The sequence below is a fragment of the Lates calcarifer genome, linkage group LG14 (genome assembly GCF_001640805.2).
Source record: "Lates calcarifer isolate ASB-BC8 linkage group LG14, TLL_Latcal_v3, whole genome shotgun sequence".
Lineage (NCBI taxonomy): Eukaryota > Metazoa > Chordata > Actinopteri > Centropomidae > Lates > Lates calcarifer.
In genome coordinates this window covers 1,067,538-1,088,671 of record NC_066846.1, presented here as the reverse complement: position 1 = coordinate 1,088,671, position 21,134 = coordinate 1,067,538, and the positions used below count along the sequence as shown (strand labels likewise).

General features: G+C 41.1%; 2 protein-coding genes across 4 annotated transcripts in view; one reads left to right on the top strand and one right to left on the bottom strand.

Annotated features, from left to right (window-relative positions):
* Positions 1 to 6,828, top strand: part of rtn3 (reticulon 3) — a 36,700-nt gene extending 29,872 nt beyond the window's left edge. For all 3 annotated transcript variants that reach the window (XM_018671085.2, XM_018671086.2, XM_018671087.2), the window contains 4 exons: positions 828 to 897; positions 2,451 to 2,497; positions 3,117 to 3,175; positions 3,281 to 6,828. In XM_018671085.2, the coding sequence (XP_018526601.1) occupies positions 828 to 897; positions 2,451 to 2,497; positions 3,117 to 3,175; positions 3,281 to 3,329 (225 nt within the window). In that variant the 3' untranslated portion in view covers positions 3,330 to 6,828. The remainder of the gene's footprint in view (positions 1 to 827; positions 898 to 2,450; positions 2,498 to 3,116; positions 3,176 to 3,280) is intronic.
* zfta (zinc finger translocation associated) lies at positions 3,736 to 20,629 on the bottom strand. The gene is given in 6 exon segments (XM_018671088.2): positions 3,736 to 10,913; positions 10,915 to 11,201; positions 12,145 to 12,597; positions 14,442 to 14,801; positions 16,517 to 17,032; positions 19,971 to 20,629. Coding segments are annotated over 6 exon segments (1,935 nt in total). The 5' UTR covers positions 20,095 to 20,629; the 3' UTR covers positions 3,736 to 10,718.
* Positions 20,630 to 21,134: the final 505 nt, after the last annotated feature.

Here is a 21,134-nt window from a genome sequence, read left to right as displayed (position 1 = left end):
AGAAATAACAATATCAGCAGTGTCTATATATATATATATATATATATATATATGAAAAACATCCCAGTCTGTAAAACAGTGGAAACAAAGCCTTCTGAAAAGCCCCTGGTGAGAGGATGTTAGGTTGACCTGAAAAAAGTTCCAACCTACCCTTTAAAGTCTCTTCACACCCACACGGTGTGTTAGTTATTCTGACTGATGAGGATGGGCACAGCTATGCAGGAGCTTGGTAATGGTGTCATCAGACTCTATCAACTAACAAGAATGATAAATGTGCAGGTAGTCCCTCCCTAACAGGAACAACAGAACTAACAGGAGAGACAGTGAGCTGACAGCCAGGTTCCGTCTGTACACACCTACACAGTCCTGAGAAGAGGTCTGATCAGGCAACATTAGTGAAAACGCCTGTCTGGGTGGATCATGGGAGTTTAGTTTAGCGTCTTGCAGTAATGGAAAGGTGTGGCCCAAATCTTTTCAGAAAGTCAAGTTTGAATGACTGCAGCACAAGTTCAGGAGGAATTTTGGAGCATTCTTGCCTCAGAACTGGTTAGGCTCCAACACATCTGAGGATGTCTGGTGCAAACAGCTCTCTGAGCTCTTGGCACCATAGTACAAACAATACCACCCACCATCAATGTTTTTCTGACCCTTATCAGTTTGTGTTGGCCACTGTTATTTAACACAGTTTGAGAGTTTACAGTCTGATTTTCTCAGATGTCAGTTAAACTAATGAACTGAGTGTATGTGAAGTGTTGGATGTTTTCCTAGAAATGCTTCACCTCTCTGATGTGCTCTGTGTGCTTCTGTGTTTGCTGTTCTCTCCCCAGCTGGCTGTGGTCATGTGGCTGTTGACCTATGTAGGAGCTGTCTTCAATGGAATCACCATTCTCATCCTGGGTAAGCAAAACCAAAACAAACGCCACATTCACCACGCTGCAGGAAAAAGTGCAAGTTTCTGTTTTACCCATTAAAATGCTCACATTCAAAGTAATTGGATTAGAGCAGCAACCCACTGATATGTTGCTCTCTCTGTGGTACATTCAGTTCACATAAAGAATCAGCCATGTCTCTTTCCTCAATTGTAATGGAAACTTTTACAAATACAAATTTGATTGACATGGTTTTTAATGATTAATAAATGGATTCATGTCAGAGCTAATACTACTGAGTATGAATTTACACACATTTATATAAATGTGAGTAATAGTAATAGTAGGTGACCCACTATTTTTTTTTCTTGGGTGAGATATTATTAATGATAATATTGCAATGTTAAGACCATTTTATGTCAGCAATATGATAATATAATACCATAATAATACAAGGACACCTTTTCAAAGAGCAATCAATTTTTAATTCTTAAAAATATTCAAACATTAGAATTGGAATGTGTAAAAAAACATATTAGAAATTTTGAAATATCCTAAGTAAACATAAATGATCATGATAATCATTTTAAAAAGTCAACATACTGTTGTGTTTGCATTAATAGGCTCTTAGAGACCCATGCTGATTAGAGAGGGAGAAGGCAACCCAGCTTACTTTCTGTAGCTGCAGTTTACAGATGGTCCTGAACACCTCACATTGGCAATTTCATCAGTAGATTCTATGGCCCAAAATGTTCCCACACCAGATCTGTGGACTGTGGACCTTTAGTTATCATACACCTGTTAAAACACCTGTTAGTCTCGAGTAACATGTTATTTTATACATATATACTTTTACCCAGTTCTCTGTGGCTGTGTGTGTGTGTGTGTGTGTGTGTGTGTGTGCGTGCGTGCGTGTGTGTGTGTGTGTGCGCGCGCGCGCGCCCCACCCATAGTTAACCTCTGACACAGACCACAGAAATGACGCTAAACGTGTCTCAACATATTTTCATTCAGCTTAGTCACTGCAACAGTGAAAATGCTGCTGTTTACTGGCATCATGTGGCTAAAATGTTGCTGATTCTTATGTAAACAAACACACATCTAAAGACAATGTCATGGTCAACAAATTGACCATGGTCATTTCCATATATTCTACGATAAGATAAGAGAATTATCACTTTAATAAAGTAGGTCTTTTAAACTTCCATAAATGTAAGAAAGATGTTCGTTAGAGATAAAGTCTGACAGCCACTCACCACTGCTCACAGAGCTTATTATTGTGAGTAGATCTAGATGAATTTGTTGGCATTTTTATGGACTGTTGACCCACCTGGACTGTAAGGGCCTGACCCTTAGAGGACAGAGATTATCTGTAAAGAGAAAAGTAAGGTGTTGATCAAAACTGTGGTTGTTTTAGAAACTGTAGTTAGTGTTGATGTTGCATTGAGCTGCACTGTATTGTGAGGTGATTCTAATATTGTATTAAATGTAGCACTGTAGCAGGTGTTTGCTGCATTATTTGAAACTGTGGATTAATATTTGGATCTGACATTCTAACCTGTCTCTCTCTCTGTTCTCCAGCTGACATCCTGCTCTTCGCTGTGCCTCCAGTCTATGAGAAGAACAAGGTGAGTGTGATCCACCGTCCCAGATCATGAACGTATCAGATGACAAACTGAGTCTCAGACACAACTAAAATAGTCAGTATGACACATCATTCAGCCCGGTCTAAAGTCTATTCCTGCTCTCTCTCTAACCCAGACATAACCACAGGTGAGGGTTTGTATATAGATTGTTGGGTAAATCAAGAGGTTCACCTTCAGGCTCAGCTACATGTTGACAGATGTCCACATTACTGTTAACACTGCATCAGTCCTCCTGGTGACCTCATGTTCCAGCCTCACCTTCACTCATAAGCAAGATCTTGAGCTACTTTGAGAATTCTTTCAACTAGTTTCCAGCATAAAGGTGCCATTCAGCATTTCCCAAGCATCATCACCTAAGACTGGAGGAGGTGCTGAAAAACACCACTAGTGCATGTTAGAGGTCACAGGCTAATAAAGCCAGCAGATCCTGATCCTGGTCATCGAACTCTCCAGACCTCAGATTGTGTCAAATTCACACATTTTGCACAGACCGGAAGGCTCATAATGTAGCTCATAGGTTCCACTAGTTGGTAATAGTATTTAATTGTGTGTTGTTGTGTGTGTGTTTTGCTCATCCTCTCTCCTTTTATCTTCCCTCCAGACTCAGATTGATCAGTACATTGACCTGGCACGTACTCAAGTCAACACCACAATCGCCAAGTAAGTGAATGTAATCATCACTGATCATCTTACAACCAGCAGCTTTAGTGCATTGGTTTAGTTGACAGATGTTTTCATTTCACGCCTGTTGTTTTTCTCCCTCAGGTTGCAAGAGAAACTTCCCGGAGCTGTGAAGCGCAGCAAAACTGAATGATCATCCCCCTCCATTAGAACCCTCCACATCACCATCATCCTCATCTCTATCACCATCTTAAACCTCCTTACCTTCCCGTACCCCTCCCCAGTCTAACTGTCCCTCCCCACTCCATCTACCATCACCATCCTACTACACTGAACCTTGCTAGGTAGAAAATCTCTGAGCTACTCGATATTCAATGTAAGACTACTGCGCAGCTTAACTTGCAAGCATTAGAAAAGAACTGTGCCTGTGCAGACAGGAAGCGGATGTGATGTAACGCCGCAGTGGACCCCGCCTGTCTGTGGGCGTGCCACAGGGGAATGGAGGCAGGGTTGAGTGAACTAGACTGAATATATGACCTGGTTTCATCGTGCAGTAAGCAAGGGGGGATGGATGATGGCTGTTTATGTCACCAAAAAGCAAATGTCTGTACTTTAAACCACACATTTTCCTGAACATAAGTGGCTAATTTCAGCTGGAAACATTAAAGAAAAACAGAAATGTAAAAAAAAAGAAAGAAAAAAAGTAGAAGAAAACCAACCTTTTGGGTGTTATTGTGGATAGTCTTATCCTGCTCTCTTGCTCTGCAGCTGTTGTATGGATAGATATGAGTTCATTTTTAGAAGCTGGTAATGGGTTTGCTCTTATTGATTGGCCTGTTTTGAGTTTGTTTCCATTCACCTCACAGGTACTTCTGTATGTAAGTTTCTGCAATGCACTGAACTTTTATTTTTTAAACCCATCAGCAGGTTGAAATAAAAGGATTGGAACACTGAGCCAGCTGTGATAATTTGGTCTAGTTCACCCTCTTTGATCAGATGCAGTTTTCTGTATGTAAATACACCTGAAGACAACTACAGGCTCTCTCTGCTGTATTGAACAATGTTAGCCTCGCTTTTTATATCAAAGGAAAGTTCCCTCACTTACAGCAGTTCTAACTCCTTTTTTGTCGCACCTGTTCAAGCCACAAAGTGTTGAGATCTCACATTCACTTGTAAATTTTGATTATTCTTATCACTAATTATTACTATTATTGATATTAATTAGAATGGCTGCTTTGACTCCCTACTAGCTTGACAACAGCATTGTAAGAGTTATGTTAGTGTCATTGAGCTTCATCATCTTAAACTGAAGGTCTGTCAGAGGCCTCTTGAGACATAAATGGTTTGATAGGTTAAGAAATAAACTGATGTGTTATCACACCCCGAAATCTCTAAAATGTCCTCACAGCTCACTTTCATTTACAAAAAAATCAACTCAACTCACGTTGAGTGTCAAAGCTTTGGAGTCTAAAGTGTGCCAAGACCTTTATCCAATAAATCTAATTTAAAAACACTTACGGCATTTTTCCAGAGCTTTGAAGACCATGAGACGGGGCTGACAGCTCTTGAAAACTTCCATGGTGAAGAATTTAACTCCTACAATCATTTACAACCTATTAACACAAAAGCCTTTTTATATTAATTTTGCATTTAGCCCATGCCATAGTTAACATTTATGGAAAAATGAAATCTTTTAAATTATCTTCTCCTCAACCTATCTTTGAAACAGATAAAAAATGGAATCACAAATATGCCGTCAGTCTGGCCAGTAATTTTAAATGGTAGAGTTAACTAGTAATTTAATTTATTGTCCTATTTGAAAATGTAAAAATTATTCTTTTGGCACATTTTAGACTCTGTACAAAGCCTCAACAGTGACCTGAGAGACATTTTAAGATTAGGGTTGGTATAACAAAATTGGGGTGAGATACTCTGAATAGTGTGTAGCTGGGGAATGTGGAAGCAGTTTTCAGAGTGGTTATTATAGAGCTCTTTTTGTCATTTTGTTCTTTTTCTCTGACTGCCACGAAGCACGTCATAGTATAAGCTGGAAAGATTCTCACCCTTTATATAGGCTGTATCATATTTTTGACCCCGACTTTTGTTAAATATGATTATTACTTGTGATTGTTTCAATGGTGTTTTTGAGCTCAGTAAAAACCATAGTCATATGTTAGTACTACTGCAACATCTCCATATTGTTTTAAGGGACGAGTATGTAGAAGGAAAGAAAATTCCGTTAGTGTTGCTCTCCATTTCCTCATGCCCCAAAGTAAGTTTGCACTTGAGCAAACGTCCCCTGAATACTGAATGGCCAACAGTGGAGCCTCTCGATGCAACAATGTAACAACTCGAACTACTCAGACATCTTTCTGTGAGCAGAATGTTTTCTCTGACAGAACATTCCTCCCCGTGCATGCCCTCCACCGGGTGTCGTCTCACTGACGTCTTGCACGGTGTCTCATTCAGACTCTGGGTGTCTAAACCAAAATATGCAACGTTTCTGTTACAGATGCTTGTTGTTAAGCCTCTCCTCCTCCCTCCTTCAAACCCCTTAGCTGGGCAGGTTGTGGTCCTACTTTGTACTCATGTTGATGAGGTGTCAGTTAGCCTGAGGCTGAAGTAAGCAGGATGTGCACAGCCTCCACAGTGGCTGAGGGGTGTGAAAGGGGGAATCAGGCTTGAATGCAGAGACTGATAATGTGATTATGCATCATGTTTATTTATTTGAGTGTCAAGAAGTTGCATAATCCTTTTAATTTTCATCTTAAAGTCCTCATAAAATACTGGAATACATTTGTATTAAATGTTTGGTTTACATACATTTTATTTTATTTAAAGGGTCAGTTCAATCAAATTGCAAAAAAAAGCATAGTGTTACTGGCGATCATCCAGAATTAAAGGAACTTCTGTTTTATTGTTCCACTTGAAAACCTCCATTGGCTTAGTGTGGAGGTAGAAATCTCTGTGACACTGAATTGAATTAAAAACCGAGGCAAATATGACAAAGGTTGCACATGGAAATGTTGTAATGTTGTTCTCTGAAGTCTGGAAGAACAAAATAGAACCAAATCTACCTGCAAGGCTAGATACCACGGGAGGTATGTCTTGTATTTTTGCTTGAATCGACCCTTAAACGTTGAAGCAGCTACCTTAGAGCTGAACCATTCTGTCAGTCTGACCTCACCCCACAAGTGTTGTGCTATGAAAGCTCATTATGCACTGCACCTTTAAGTGAAACTTCAGGAAAGGCCATGTTACCCATGTTAGTGTGCTACCAAGGCTATATACAGTAGATCACTACTACTCAGTTGTACTTTGCTTATTTCTTTAGAGTGTAATATATAATACGAATGAAACTTTACACATATTTGAACCTGTTCCCTCACAGCATGTTGCTTCTCTCCTTTTCCCGTTTGTCCCTTTGTGTTTTCATTGGGTATGGGAGTGTGTTGCAGGAGTGTATTTGACGTTACTTGTCTCTGAGGAGTCTTGTTTTACTTTTGACTCTTTACTGTTATCTAGACACTGTTCACTAACATCAGCTTTGTTTTGTATTAGCTCTGACTTTGGTTCCAATTTTTGAAGCTTCGGGAAAGATGTTGCAGAAAAAAAAAAAAGAAAACTGAAAAAAAAAGTATGTGGTCTCTGTACTGATGTCAAAGTGAAATGAATAAAAACACATCAAAGGACCAGAGGCTCAGTGCGTCTGTTCACTCGTCTCTGGGTTAAAGAGCATTTGAGGACCTTTATAATATATGTTTTCCCAGCATGCCTGCAGTGTAGGAGGACAGAGGATTACAAAATGCATCCAGATGAAATATCCAAAATAAGAAGATTTGACTTCGGAGGCTGCTGTCTGTTACAGTGTTTGGGTGGAGGGAGGATTATAGTTTCTAATTTTAGACCAAGCCAGCACACTGAAACAGTGTTCATAGGCACATGAACACTTGACATCCCATTTAAAGCCTATGTGGTATTACATAAGAGAATCAAAGCCACTTAGTCATAAATACTGAATGAATGTCACAATGTTAGCCGATGTGTTACACATGAACATACAGTACAGTGTTTATAGCAGAGTGATGTAATGCCTGGGCCTTGCTCTTTATACCTGGACAACAATTGAATGCTGGCACTCTGACATGAACCTGGATTTTAAGGTTCTGGAAAATCCAGAGTTGTCAGAGCAACAATCCTTTAGTCCAGACCTCCACAAGTACATCTCAGTAACATTTAGCTGGATCATGAAGCCTAAACATAGATTAGATAGCAAGGCTACTCGCTCTTCAAAAAAAGGTTAATCTTGGACAAACTTGGCTGTTGTGATTAACAGCACATTTGAGCTGAAATCATGTTGTGTAAATAAGCAAACAGCTTCACAGTGTTGAGTTTTTATTCAAAGATCATAGGAGGAGAGAATGCATATCTCACATGTTGGCCATGTACAGATGAAATGTGAGCAGACGAAGTCAAAGTGAAGAAAATTGAGAAGCTGATCATTCACACACATACAAGTAAAAACATTATTATATCTCATTTTCAAATTCAAAAGCATTCATTTCACTGTATCTTACTCCATTTTAAATAATTAAGTGCTATGTCAGATTTCTTCAAGTGTGATGTGTGGGCCTGTTCTGAGCCAGGGTGGATCAGTGAAATGGAAACACCACTGTTTCTCTGCTATCAGAGTGTAACAGGGAGAGTCTGCTTAGGCTTCTGTATCAAAAAGTCAATTCTGATCATTCTTCAAAATTGTAGCAATTTAGTTTTTATGTGTCATTCACCTTTATGTACAACAGTAGAATGGTAGGGCCACAGATGAGAAAAAAATTGAGATTTCAGGAATAAAATGAAAATATTTTGAGAAAATAATGAACCAAGTCGTAAATTTGAGGAAAAATATTAAGTAATTCTGAATTTCAAGAGCAAAAAGTGACTGTGTTACAATATAAAGTAATTAATTAAGTCACATTTCAGGAATAAAGTCATCCTATTCTTTGAGAGTAAAATGTCATATGTTGTGAGGATACTGGTTAAATTACATGTGCACGTTTTGCTTTTCCAGTAAAGATTTTGTAAATATTACAACTTTGTTCTCTAAATATACTTTTTTCTAATTATATTATGTTTTTTTTCCTCAAAATAACTACTTCGTTCTAATTTTCAACCTTCTCAAAATATTTTGAATTTTATAACAAAATTTTCTCTTTTAAATTTACTTTTTTGTATCATGACTTTTTCCTTCAAGTTACAACTTAATTATCCTAACATTATGACTTTATTTTGGCCCATAACATTTGTGGCATCACACCATACAACCCAAAGCAGATAAATGTATCCAGTATCTTCAAATGCCACAACAGTTTAACAGGATCCTAAAAGTTTACTGAAATGGTTGTTGATGAAAACAGAATCCCTGAGTTACTTTTTCCAGGTGAAGAAGTGACATTTTATGGCAGACTTTTCTTTCTCAGACAGTTGTAAATTATTCTTTAACTCCTTTTGTTGCATAAATTTTGTACAGTGAATGAAAAAAACGAAAGTGAATGCAAAAGTCCAACAAGCTATTCTCCATCCATTAAAGAATGACATGGGTGAAATCTTGAATGAAGTAGAAAAACCGGGACATAATTACAAACATGTTTTGTAGAAACCAGGGTGCAGAAAAGTGCTTGTATAAATGAAAAATAATTCAAATTTTTCATATATGTATTTACATATTCTTTTTTGTGCAGCTTTTAGCTAGGATGAGTCGTGGGTGATGCAAAGGATGCAGGCCGATGTAGCAACAATGCAAAATGACAGAGATAACATATCTCATTATAATAGTTGAGAGAGAGGAGGACTTCCTTCTCCTCCACTGTAAACAAGGAATTAAATACACTAGAGAGATCTGAACTCACTGACTGCGCACTGGCATTCATTGTCTTCAGCAATAACATCAAATACAGTCTCATTCTATTAGCTGTACAGAAGGAAAGCTGGAGTTTAGTACATTTTTAGGGCAAAGTGCTGTGTTGTCTTCAGACACATTATCGTAAAACTAATTTAGCTCTGCCTGGCCGAAGACTGTTTCTAACTTCCTGAGAGCGAAAGACTCTGGCCCCAACCAGAAACAAGCCCCGGGCCCCTTCCTGGACCTGAAAGATAACTGGTAGAATGGAAATGGACAGAATGGACATACTACAAGTAGTCAGTGTGCCATTAAAAACTGAAAGTCCAGGTACTCATTAGGTGTCCAAGGAAATGGACAATGCATGGCGGAGTTTTAATGTCCAAAGCCTCATTTTCAGTATTATCCCCCAGTCAGACCAGAAACTGATTCCATGTATGTGTCCCTGCGAAGCAGGTTCTGCTGAATTCATCAAATGACTACTTATGAAGCTGGGTGGCAACCTGCTGTAGCTACTGAGCTAACAGTTTACATGCTAGCTAAGAAAATTGTAGCGCTAATGGCACAAGTGAGTGGAACAAATTAGTTTTGTGGCCGCGCTGCAAAGGTTTAGCTCTGATTTCTGTGTATGCTAACAAAGTAAATTGTTAACTTTGTTAAAATCATGATGCAACTACATGTTACTGTAGATGTCCACTGATCACAGGCAAAAAAATTCTGAAAGACTGATGAAGGAGAGATTGTACAGAGCTAATGGACAACTAGCTAGTGTGGAGGTAATGTCAGGCTAGCTTAACAGGCTTTCTATAGCCTGCTAAGCTAGCTGAAGCTCAGCACAGGAAAGTCTGACAAACACAACAAATTCATTGGATTTTTGCAGTGAGATTTGCTTTGAAATCATAAATGCTGGTCTGACCAGGCCTTTAACTGGGGATCCCCTGTGATATATAGTAATTGTGATGGTAATCTATAGTCTTAATCCCAATAAACATTCTACAGAGTGTGTGATCTGTAAAGTTACATTTCTAATGCAAATTACTCACCACATTTCAGCAGAGACTATGACTCAGCATCTCACTACGGGCTATATAATCTTTTTTAAGACTCCTTGGTTTTCACATAGTGTTTTCTATGACGTGGAAAATGATCAAGCTACATCATGTTTTAATGGTATTTAAACATACAACCTGTTTGGGAGATTTATCTGCTAAATTCTGATTTTGTCCATCCATGCAAATGTGCACACAGGGATGTGAATAAGAATTTCCTAAATCCCATAAGGAACTTGTGTAGTACTGATCCTGTGCAAGTAAGGCCTTAGTTTCAAATGAATGGCTGGACTTTCATTTTATCAGGCCAAGACATTTTTTGGTTGTGTCATGTTGTTTGCAGCAGTTGCTACCTGCCACTTTATCCACAGCAGTACTCTCAGATTTAAACTTAAAGGGAAATTCAAGTGTTTCCTGACCTGGGTCTTACTCTCATCATTCTGTCCATTATGACAACTGGTCTTGGTAACATTTTACTCAGCACTGATTGTAGAGATTGGGGAACTGGGCAACAAAGAGGGCTTGGAGCAGGAATAGGAGAGTAAGACCATGTTTGACCTGAATTTCCCTTAAAGAAAGAAAGTAGAGGGCTGTTTCTGAACGGGGCCATGTGAGGAGCAACAGACGGAAGCCCTTTCTAAGTGCCAAAGTGTGCTGGACTGGGAGCCAAGTCGGTTTGCCCATGGTCCTGGGAGGAGAAGCAGTCATCAGAGTGGATGAAGTGCAGGGCGGACTGGTTGTAGCTCAGCAGGGCCTGCTGCTTCTCCTCCGGGCTGTAGTCCAGAGAGTGGGGGTGTACCTGTTGGATGTGCCTCTTGATGGTGCTGACCTTTCAGTGTGGCCAGAGTGGCTCCACACACTATGCAGATCAGTCCGTGTCTCCTGCAGTCATAGTCCATCAGATACTCCATCCGCCAGCGCACCTGGTAGTTCCTCCTCTGATCCTTCCCAGGGTAATGGCCGTGACGAGAGGGTGTGGCTGTGGTGCTGCTGTCCTTCGCTTTACCCTTTCGTCCACTCACACCATCCTCCTTCTTCATCATTTTACCAGATGTTCTGACATCGGGGGAGGTGTCACTCTCATTCATCTCTCCCATCGTAGCTTCACTAAGGTTGATCTCTGAAAACAATGAGTGAATGAGAGGGAGGCTGCTGCTGTAGTTCAGCTAAATCAAACCACCATACTGAAATATCATAATATTATATGCTTGTCTATTTCCTCTGCCAAGATCAAAGCTGTCCTCGTCATATTACAAGTTGGTATGTCACATTGTGTATCTTAAAGCTGCAATATGCAAAGATTTGTGTGTAAGAAAATCTGTTTCAATCAGGCCACATCACCAAGTGAGACAAGAAAGAACAGCATCTTAGCTAAGATATACTCTATTCATCCTATTTCCTAAAATCAAATGATTCTGTGTGATATGAACACTAGCTAAAAAAATTCTCAAGAAATTGTGCAATTCTTTAAAATTCTCAAATAAAACTTGTAAATGACTAGGTATGAATCATTTCTATGCAAATTTGAATTACTCAACTTGAATAATTACATTAAAAAACTGAATCTGAGTGAATTCAAATAAATTTGAAACTGAAACATTATTGTAATATTATGGAATTGATTGAAATTATTTATTTGTTTATTCAGCTCTCTATGTTCTTCACATTCAGAGCTCATAATTCAAATTCAGTTCTTACAATTCAATTTCAGTTTACTGAGATACACATTGAGTGCAAATTTACAAAACTTCTTTTCACATTTTTGAAATTGTGCAAAAACTGTAGTTCCGGCCTCATCAATCCCATGGATCAATAGGAGTGATCAATCGCCATACACCCTAAAATCATGCTGTACATATTTAATATTTATGTATATATCTTCCCATTCTGCTTGCAGAAATGTTTGCACATACATTTGCACTGCACTGAAACTGAAAAACTGAGGCCTATGCAAACGAAATTTCGTTCTGTATACACTTGCTGCATACTGAATGACAATAAGGCCACTATTTAAGAACTTTCTGTTTTACAGTAGCATGTAACAATAGCTAAAATCATCTCACCATCTTGAATGTTGCCTTCACTAGAATAATCTTTGGTCCAGGCAGCAGCCATGGCTTCCCTTTCTTGTCGGCTCAGCGTTGTGGCCTCAGGGTGACATTCCTGTATGTGGCGGCGGAAGCTGCTGACCTTGGTTTCATGCAGAACCTGAGAACACACCATGCAGAACGTGTCCTGGCCCTGAGGCCCGTAGGCCACCAGGTAGTCGAGGCGGAGCCGCCATGGATCGCCTCCGCGGAGCCGCCTCTTCTTGGGTTGGCGGGGCGGCTGGGGTCCCTCTTGCGGAGCTCCAACACCTCCGTCCTCACCGATAAGACAAGTGTCCTGAGTTAAAGTGCCATCACTTCCTGGGTACAAGTCTGCGTCAATCTGGATGGCCTCCACATCCTGAGCAAAGAGGTCCACCCCACCTTCTTTGGTGCTGGGCTCTGATTTGATTGAGTTTTGTAATTCTTCTGTTGTGGGGCAGAAAACATAAACATTTAGAACATTAAAAGATTACTTCTTTGGCATTTAACTACTACAACTCCCAAGAGGTTGTTTCAGTGTGCCTGTGTCAAAGACTCATGGAAATCATTACCATCTTGACGGTGGAACGTGCTGATGTGCAACCAGCAGCTCCCTCAAATTTTGTTACATTTTTCTTTTCATTTGCATTTTTTTGCCTTTATCACTGAAGCACAGATACTTATGATTCCATAGAACATCAGTGTTGGAAAAGGACGTGCAGGAACTCAATTAAGTGCAGTACGTCTTCTGCCCTCTGTATCCTCCGACTAGCCAGCCAGAGCGGCCAGACTGAATGTAACTGCAAGTAGCGCAATCAACCCAGGAAAGAGAAGGAAGAGTCCAGAGTCAGCTCGGACCTAAGACTATTCCACTACCCAGTCTACTATCCAGTCGCAGTAAAATAAAACGGATGAAATAAGAGGCAGGCTCACTCAGCAACTACTACAGAACAGCTACAGAACACAAGACTCTGGTAATATAGGGGAGGTGGACATGGTTTACATCAATGCTGCCTGGTGCTCAAACACAGTCACCAGTCACCAGTGTGTTTGTTGCTGCTCTTTACATTCCTCCAGTGCACCACAAGATTGTACAAGCTCATCAGCATTCACATGGCAAAACAACCAGATGCTATTTGTATTGTAGCTGGTGTGCTATGTGCTATTACTTATAGCACATATAGAAAACATTTTACTTATCTCTGTCATAGTGAAGTGTTCCCACCTGCTTCAAGACAGCTACCATCACCCCAGCAGAGTCTAGTCTAAATGATTACGACCCCATGGCACTCACCCCCATTCTGATGAAGTCCTTTAAGAAGCTTCTGTTCACGTTGTTCACCCATGACTGCATTCTAAGACATGAAGTGAACTCTACTGTGGAGCTGGCAGACGACGCCACCATCACCGTCCAGATTACACACAGTGATGAGAATTCAGATTAGGAGGGAAGCAACAGTCATGCAGTGTGTTGCACAGAGAACGAGCTACTACTCAATGTCAACAAAACCAAGGAGCTGATTTTTAGAGAAAAGGCAGCACAGACACACACACCCTGTCTGCATCAGAGGAGCTGAGGTGGAGCAGGTGAATAGTTTTAGGTTCCTGAGAACCTGTCACAGTCATCACACATCTCCATCCTGATAAGGAAAGATAAGAAACAACTGTACCCTCTTAAAGAAACTTGAAAAAACGTGATTCTTGTGCCAAGTTCCTGTTAACTTTTAGCCAACTGGAAACATCACAAAGTGATATGAGATGTGCTCTGAGCAGGACAGGAAGGCTCTGATTAAAACTGCCAAGAACATCATCAGCACCCATCTACCAAGCCTCAGTGATATCAGTGTGGTGAGGTGCCAGCACAGGATACTCAGAGACCGTAACCACCACAGCCACAGCCTGTTCACCCTGCTGCCACCTGGCAGGCCATACAGAGGTCTGCTGCTGCACCACCAGACATCAGAGCTCCACAGAAACTGTTTTATCTTTGTATTCAATCTGAATCTTGAATTATGGAGAATATCATTGTATACTAATGAAACACACAACCACAGACTGTTACCATGGCAACACTGATCCAGATAAGCAGTGATAAAAGGGGTTGGTGAGTAGGGGACAGGTGGATTTCAAAGGTTAGACAGATAAGATGAATTTATCAAACTACACATTCACAGTCACAGACAACTGTTTGAGTTTATGTCATATATTTTAAGCAGTAAACCAAACCAGTGTGGACAGAGAGTTCTGGAGAACAACTGTGGGACATATATTGTTGTGCAGTTTGTTCTCACCATGAGTCTGAGCCCAGGCCTGCAGGATGCAGTGCTTCTCCTCAGAGCTGTAGACCAGGGAGTTGGGGTGAGTGTCCAGCACATGGCTCTTGATGTGGTCCAGGTGAAGCGAGGGCAGTTCTCCTCCGCACACCATGCACAGCAGCCGGCCAGCCTCCGCCTCATACTCCATCAGGAACTCCTGGCGAAACCAGGCGTGTAGCGAGTCATTCAGGTAGCGTTCCAGGGTCTGAGCCGACGGACCAGGGAGATCCTGCTCCTCCTCCTGGGGCTGCTGGGCTTCAACCTCCTCAGACTGAGGAGAAAGGCTGAGAGGCTGTTGTGGCTGCTCCTGGGGCGTCACAGGATCCAGAGGTTCTGCTGAGAATCAGGAAAGAGACATTGCTGTAAGACATTTTTAAGTTACTATAGTTCGCTGACTCTTATTTACTTGTGCTACACTATTTTCTATAAGGTCTTTAGGAATAATCTCTTTATTGTTTGCTTTTATATTTCATTTCACATGGAATTATCTTTCTATGCAAACTAATGCACTTTGTATGTAGCTGCTGAATCATGTCTGACTGTTTCTGCATTTCAACAGCAATAAGAAAGAAGAAGAAAAATCACAATGCGTGCAGTAGCAGGAGGAGTGGGTAAGTAACACAGGGTGTGGACCCATGCAAATGTACAGAGAACATGAAAAACATAAAGGAAGGAGAAAGACGGCCATGAATCGACTTTATTTTCAAGTGCTTTTTGTTGGAAAAGTCTCAGCCATGTATACAGGTACCTGTGTCTCATATCAGCTTTTCATGATGACCACAGACTGCAGACAGCGATGGCTCAGCGGTTAGATGAAAGGAGAGATTATAATATGGAGTGATGATCATCCTTGTGTTTAACATAACTCCATGCAAAGTCTGACTGAAACTTAAACTAATAAACTAACCTCAAAGTCTGAATAGGTTGTTTCCACTGCAGGACGTTTGACTATTTGTTAAATTTAGACACTTTCGTTCTGTGAGGAACACGTGTGCTGTGTGTCTGTCTGTCTGTCCCTCCACTGCACTGTCTGCTCTGATACAGAAATAACAGAATGTGTGTAACACATGCTTGAAAACATAACACACATAACTTGATTTCTCGAAGTAACACTCAATGTAAAAAGTCCTGACATTATTGAGCTCATCTCATTGCTATTTGTTATTTAAATACATACATGAACATACATGCATCTAAGTAACAAGTAGCAAGAATGAGCTGAGAAGATCAATATGAATAGATAATACTGGAATCAAGGGAACAGCAGCCTGGCTCTATACAAAGTTCAAATATCCTCTTATCAACCTGTAAAGCTCACTGATTAACTCGCTGCATCTTGTTTTGAAACGCAGATGAATACTGATAATCATCACACATGTTACAGATATAATTGAGTTAACCTTAAGTATTTTCTTTTAATTCATCAGCTTTATTTTTGTGTATGAGCGGGGACATGGGTTCTGTAGGGAAAGTCTGTATAAAATTACCATCCTGCTTCACTACATGAACACAGACTTAGCAAGTGCCAAAGTCTTTGGGTTTTGTTGCAGCTGACTCCTCCATAGTCATTCACTTTTATTTTGCATACACCTGGGTTTTATTTTCCAACATAGAGCCTGTGTCATTTTACAGACGACCCGGACGTCTCATACAACTGATTTTCCCAAAATCACATGAACACAGCTTCATAACAACCCATCTCTGTCCTTTAATGACAAAAGCTGTAGCAGTTGCTTTATTGCCTTGCATATTGAAATGGTTTGTCATTAAAAATTAAAAAAGGTTTTCAGAGCACATGAGAAATTTGTAAAAAATCAAAAAATCATTATTTCTGTCATTTTTCCTCTGTCATCTTAAATATATTTTTCACAGGCTGCGTTGAAACAGTCAAGTTCAGGCACAGTCCTTCCCTCTTCATTCTTCTGAACACCATCAGTCAATTATTACATCATCTCCTCCTCACGCTCCACACCAAAACACAAACTCATACTGCCACCAAGTGAGAGATCTACAACACTTCTATCACATACAGTCTAAGTGGTCCTACCCACCATCAGCATGTTGGCCTGAGTCCAGCTGCTCCTCTTCTTCCTGAGGTGAAGGTCCAACAACAGAGCTGTACGTCCTGTGACCTCCCCCGAGGCTCAGGTGGCTCTCCCAGCCTGAGCGGATCACCTCCTTGTCGGCGGCGCTCCACAGCAGGGAGTCTGGGTGCTTCTGTCTGATGTGCCTCTTTATGGTGCTGAGCTTCAGGGTGGCCAGTGAGCTGCCACACACCATGCAAATCATCCCATGTCGCTGAGGGTCAAAGTCCATCAAGTACTCGCTGCGCCAGTACTCATGGTAGTAGCGGCGGTGGTCCCGACCTGGGATCCGACTGAGGCCTGGACGTGAGGCCCTTTGGACCCTGGGTTTTCGTCCAGACGGCCCAGGGGCTGGGGAGAGGAGGAGTGGGTGGTCGGGGCCTTCTGTGATGCTCCAGTAGCTGGTACCAGGAGATTTGCCAGGTGTGACCATGCCAGCCCCCGACTGCTCCTCACCATGGCCATTGGCAAGGCCATCCTCCTCTAACAGGAACAAAACACAACACAGATCAGTCCTTGTATGTTGTTTGTTTTAGGTGTGTTTAAGACACAAAAAATCTTAAAGACATGTAAATATCTCAATTCCAATACTCAGCATTTGTTGTTCCAATACTCTTCAGTATTTGTTGTACATGGACTGAAAACATTTTGTTAATTTAGATGAGTTAGTGTAAGTGGCTGGTGACTCAGTGAGATCAGAACTGAAGCAGATCAGTTTTCCTAAGGCTGAGAGCACGTAGAGGAAATGGCAATGGGATTGACTGGGAGTGGAATTTAATGTCACTTCTGTACTGACAGAAGCTAGATCTATTAGACATATGGTATGTGGTACATATGCTAATGTGTGTGTGTGTGTGTGTACATACATTTATAATATTTAACATATTCAAATATTAAGCTTTTTCCAAATAAATCTCTGCAATTGAAATGAATGAAGGGAATGTTCATGTGTTACTTTCTCCTACTTCAACTACCTCAGCATACTTTGAGCTACAGACTTCATTTAAGCTTTTAACTGGTCACAAGACTGTCAGCTCTTAAATTTACACTCAGCTTTTTGATATCTTGTGCAGTTTTTTGAATTATTGCAGTTTAAATTTTATACTTTTTTCATTCCTGTTCTGAGATTATAATAATGGCTTCTACAGTGCTGTAGCGATGATGATGATGTTGATGTTGTCGGTGAGTGATGTGAGTGGCCAGGTGGTCAACTGGCTTTTGGATTATCACAGACGATAAAATCTTTCCTGAACAAATGTTTATGATACTTCTATATTTTGTTCAGCAAGATAACCTTCATGAATGAAAACCACTTTTCTGGTAACAATAGCGCCTTTTAAACAGAGATCACACTATACTGACATTAAGAAGACCCTTGGTTGTGGCGGGAGGAGGTAGAGCAGTCGCCCACCAATCAGAAGGTCGGTGGTCGGTGGTTCGATTCCCGTCCGGCTCCAGTCTGCATGCCTTGGGCAAGATACTGAACCCCAAATTGCCTCCGATGTGTGTCACATCGGTGTGTGAATGTGAGTGTGTTTAGAAAGCACATTATATATAGAACATGTGCTGTGTGAATGGGGTGAATGTGATCTGTAGTGTGAAGCGCTTTGAGTGGTCTACATGACTAGAAAAGTGCTACATAAGTACAGTCCATTTACTTAATTAAACAGCCTTTGCTGTTTACACTGAACCACAGATACACATAACGCTGACCTGGTGTGTGATTTTACATAGCATGCTGGCATCATGGAGTCAGAGGCGTGATGTGTCACACAGACGCCTCTGCGTTGGTTGGTGTCTGTTCTGCCATGCCAGCTCTCCCTTTTATACAGAAGCTGATTTGGCTCTGTGACTACCTCTGCTGCTGGTTTAATGGTGGGATAACAATGTCTCCTTACTCTCTCGTCGTACCTTTTACACAGAATGGTGAGTTGGAAACAGTCTGCGTAAAAGGGGCTACTGACCCTGCACTGTCAGGCTGCATGTACATGAACACATGGATCATTCTGATTGGTGGATTACCTTTAACCAGTATTTGGCAGTTGATACAACTTTGTTTAAACTTCAGCTTTAATTTTGAACTGTTCATAAAGCCAAACCTTCAGCTGTTTCAGGCCTCACATTCATTGATGCACAGCTTATTTTCACTTGGCCGAAGACCCCTTGAGGAGGTTCAACTTCCACACACACTAACACACACACACACACACACACACACACACACACACCATAGAACTGTTTCTTTCCATTTTAACTGAAACTCAAACCTTCAGCTGTGTCAAGATGCAGTTCATCTGATATCAATACAAAGAATATCTTCTTTCTCTGTTTTCATTTCTACTTCCTTCCTGCCTAGCTGTTTCAGCAACATCTTTCAGCTCCCAGCTCCAGTTTTGCATTTCAGTCTCCTGGTTTTCAAAGGAATGCATTTTAGTTGATATTAGCTGGGGATTTTTTCAGCATTGCTTCAGTAATTTCCTTCAGCTTTCAGCATTCACATTGCATTTTCAGTAGGAAATGCATTTTCTAGTTTACTTTACAAGTTATAGACTTTCTGTTACAACACTTTACTTTTACAGATAAAGAAGGGACAGTTTGATACAAAGGTGCTGTGTTCTAAGTAGTTTACCACATCTAGATGGAAACACCAGAAAATAAAAGCTGAAATTCTTAATTCTGATCTCATATTCGTCTTTAAATCTAAACCCCAATGTCTTCTATGTACAAAACAACAACAAAAACAAAGGGACTGCTCTTGCTGTGTGGTGTGCAGTTTCCCTAAATGTTTTCCTTCTTATGCAAAGTTTGTGTATAATTTGTTAGACAGTTAAAATCTTGATCTTGACCTAATTTGATTGTAATAAAGGATTAGCTACATCATGAAGACGTGAGAGAAAGTGACATTAAAGCGGTGCAAGTAACCTGTGACATATAAATATATAGAGAGGTTTTCTCTAAATGTAATCCTTTAAGCTGTCATTGTTTGGCTCCTGATGATTGACAGCTGGTGTGCTTACATTACATCGCTATTTACGAAACTTAGCTCGCAGCTTTCTCTGCTCTAATGCAAAAACGAGTGTTTTTACCTTGCAGGTGAGTGGCTTTTCATGTAATTTATTACATGATATAACTCATTTGAATCAACAAACCATAATATGGTTGTTTATTCGTTGATATAAGACGGCCTGTGCCGCCGCTGTCCACTGGGTGGCAGCTTTGTGTCTCAGTCCGCCTGCCTGCGTGCTGTTGAGCCTTTGTTTATAGGAGCCACAGAGACAAGAGGGGCCATGCTGCTCTATGGCATTGTCCGTGACACGGAGTAACTGGCTGCTTGACAATGGCCGTGGCTCTGACAGCCACGCAGACCCACTTTGCGGTGGGAAACACCACAATAATAACACTAGTTTTTTTTTTCCTTTACCTCCCAAGTCACTCTCCTCTTGCGTCGCTTCCTCTTCTCCGCTTATTATTAATGAGAGCAGCTCAGCCTGCTCGGCACACCGGAGGTCCACAGGCTCGCGTTCCCCCGTTTCTTTCTCTTCCATCACTGGCCTGGCTGCTGTTGAATAGTGGCTAGTTCCTCCTTCCTTCACTGTACCGTAGCGCCGAAGCGGGACATGTCACACTCACAACAACATGTTACAACAGAAACATGTTCACACCGCTCGACACCGTTCGACACGCATCTGGCTGGCGCTCTATAACGAGCCCATCGCTGAGGAGCCCGTGCTGTACGATGTCCCCCCACGCGCCCCGCACGGGAGCCAAGTTAACTTTTCATATAATCACACAATCATGTATTCCGCCGGCGAACAGAGCCCGCTCCTCCGTCCTGCTCTGTGTGGAAGCGCCAGCGCAGGCCTCCAGTAATGTATTTTAAGGCTCTTGCTTGTCTTCAGGGTGGGGAGCCGGACTAGGGGCCCCTGGGGCTCCTTAAGGGGCTCCTGGGTAAATTTAAAGAGACAGTAACAGCGTCGACAATGCACACCCACCCCGTGGGGTGGGGGGAGGGTGTGGGGGGCTACCGGAGCAGCAGGCGCTAATACAGATAAGCTGCTAATACTAATGCTGTTGTTCTGACAAAATCATGCGATGACTGAGGCGGTTTGCTGCGGCAAAGCAGCGGTTAATACAGGAGGCGGGTCCGCTGCAAATCAGGGCCCCATGAGCTCCAGCTCATCATGTTTTGTGCTGGGGATGCCATATGGTATTTTCATAAAATCCTGTGTGTGTCTATACCCAATAATAACCTGTGTTATTAAACCTACGGCTTCAGCTAATAGTTCTGTGCATTATTGACTGATCTGCCCATTCGGTTGATTAATGAATGAATTGTCTGTCGACATGAGCCCAGGTTGGCAACCCTAAAATATTCAGTTTATTATCAGGGAACAGAGAGAAGCATTAAACAGGCTGTGCACATTCAGCACAAAAAACTATAGACAAAATCCACCTGTCATCAAGATTGTTGCTTAACTCATCAATCAACTAAATAACTTCATAGCTCCAATTGGATTCTGTTAATTATTGTAAATTGATTATATGATGAATTATTCTCAATTATTCTCTTATAAGTTTGACTGCT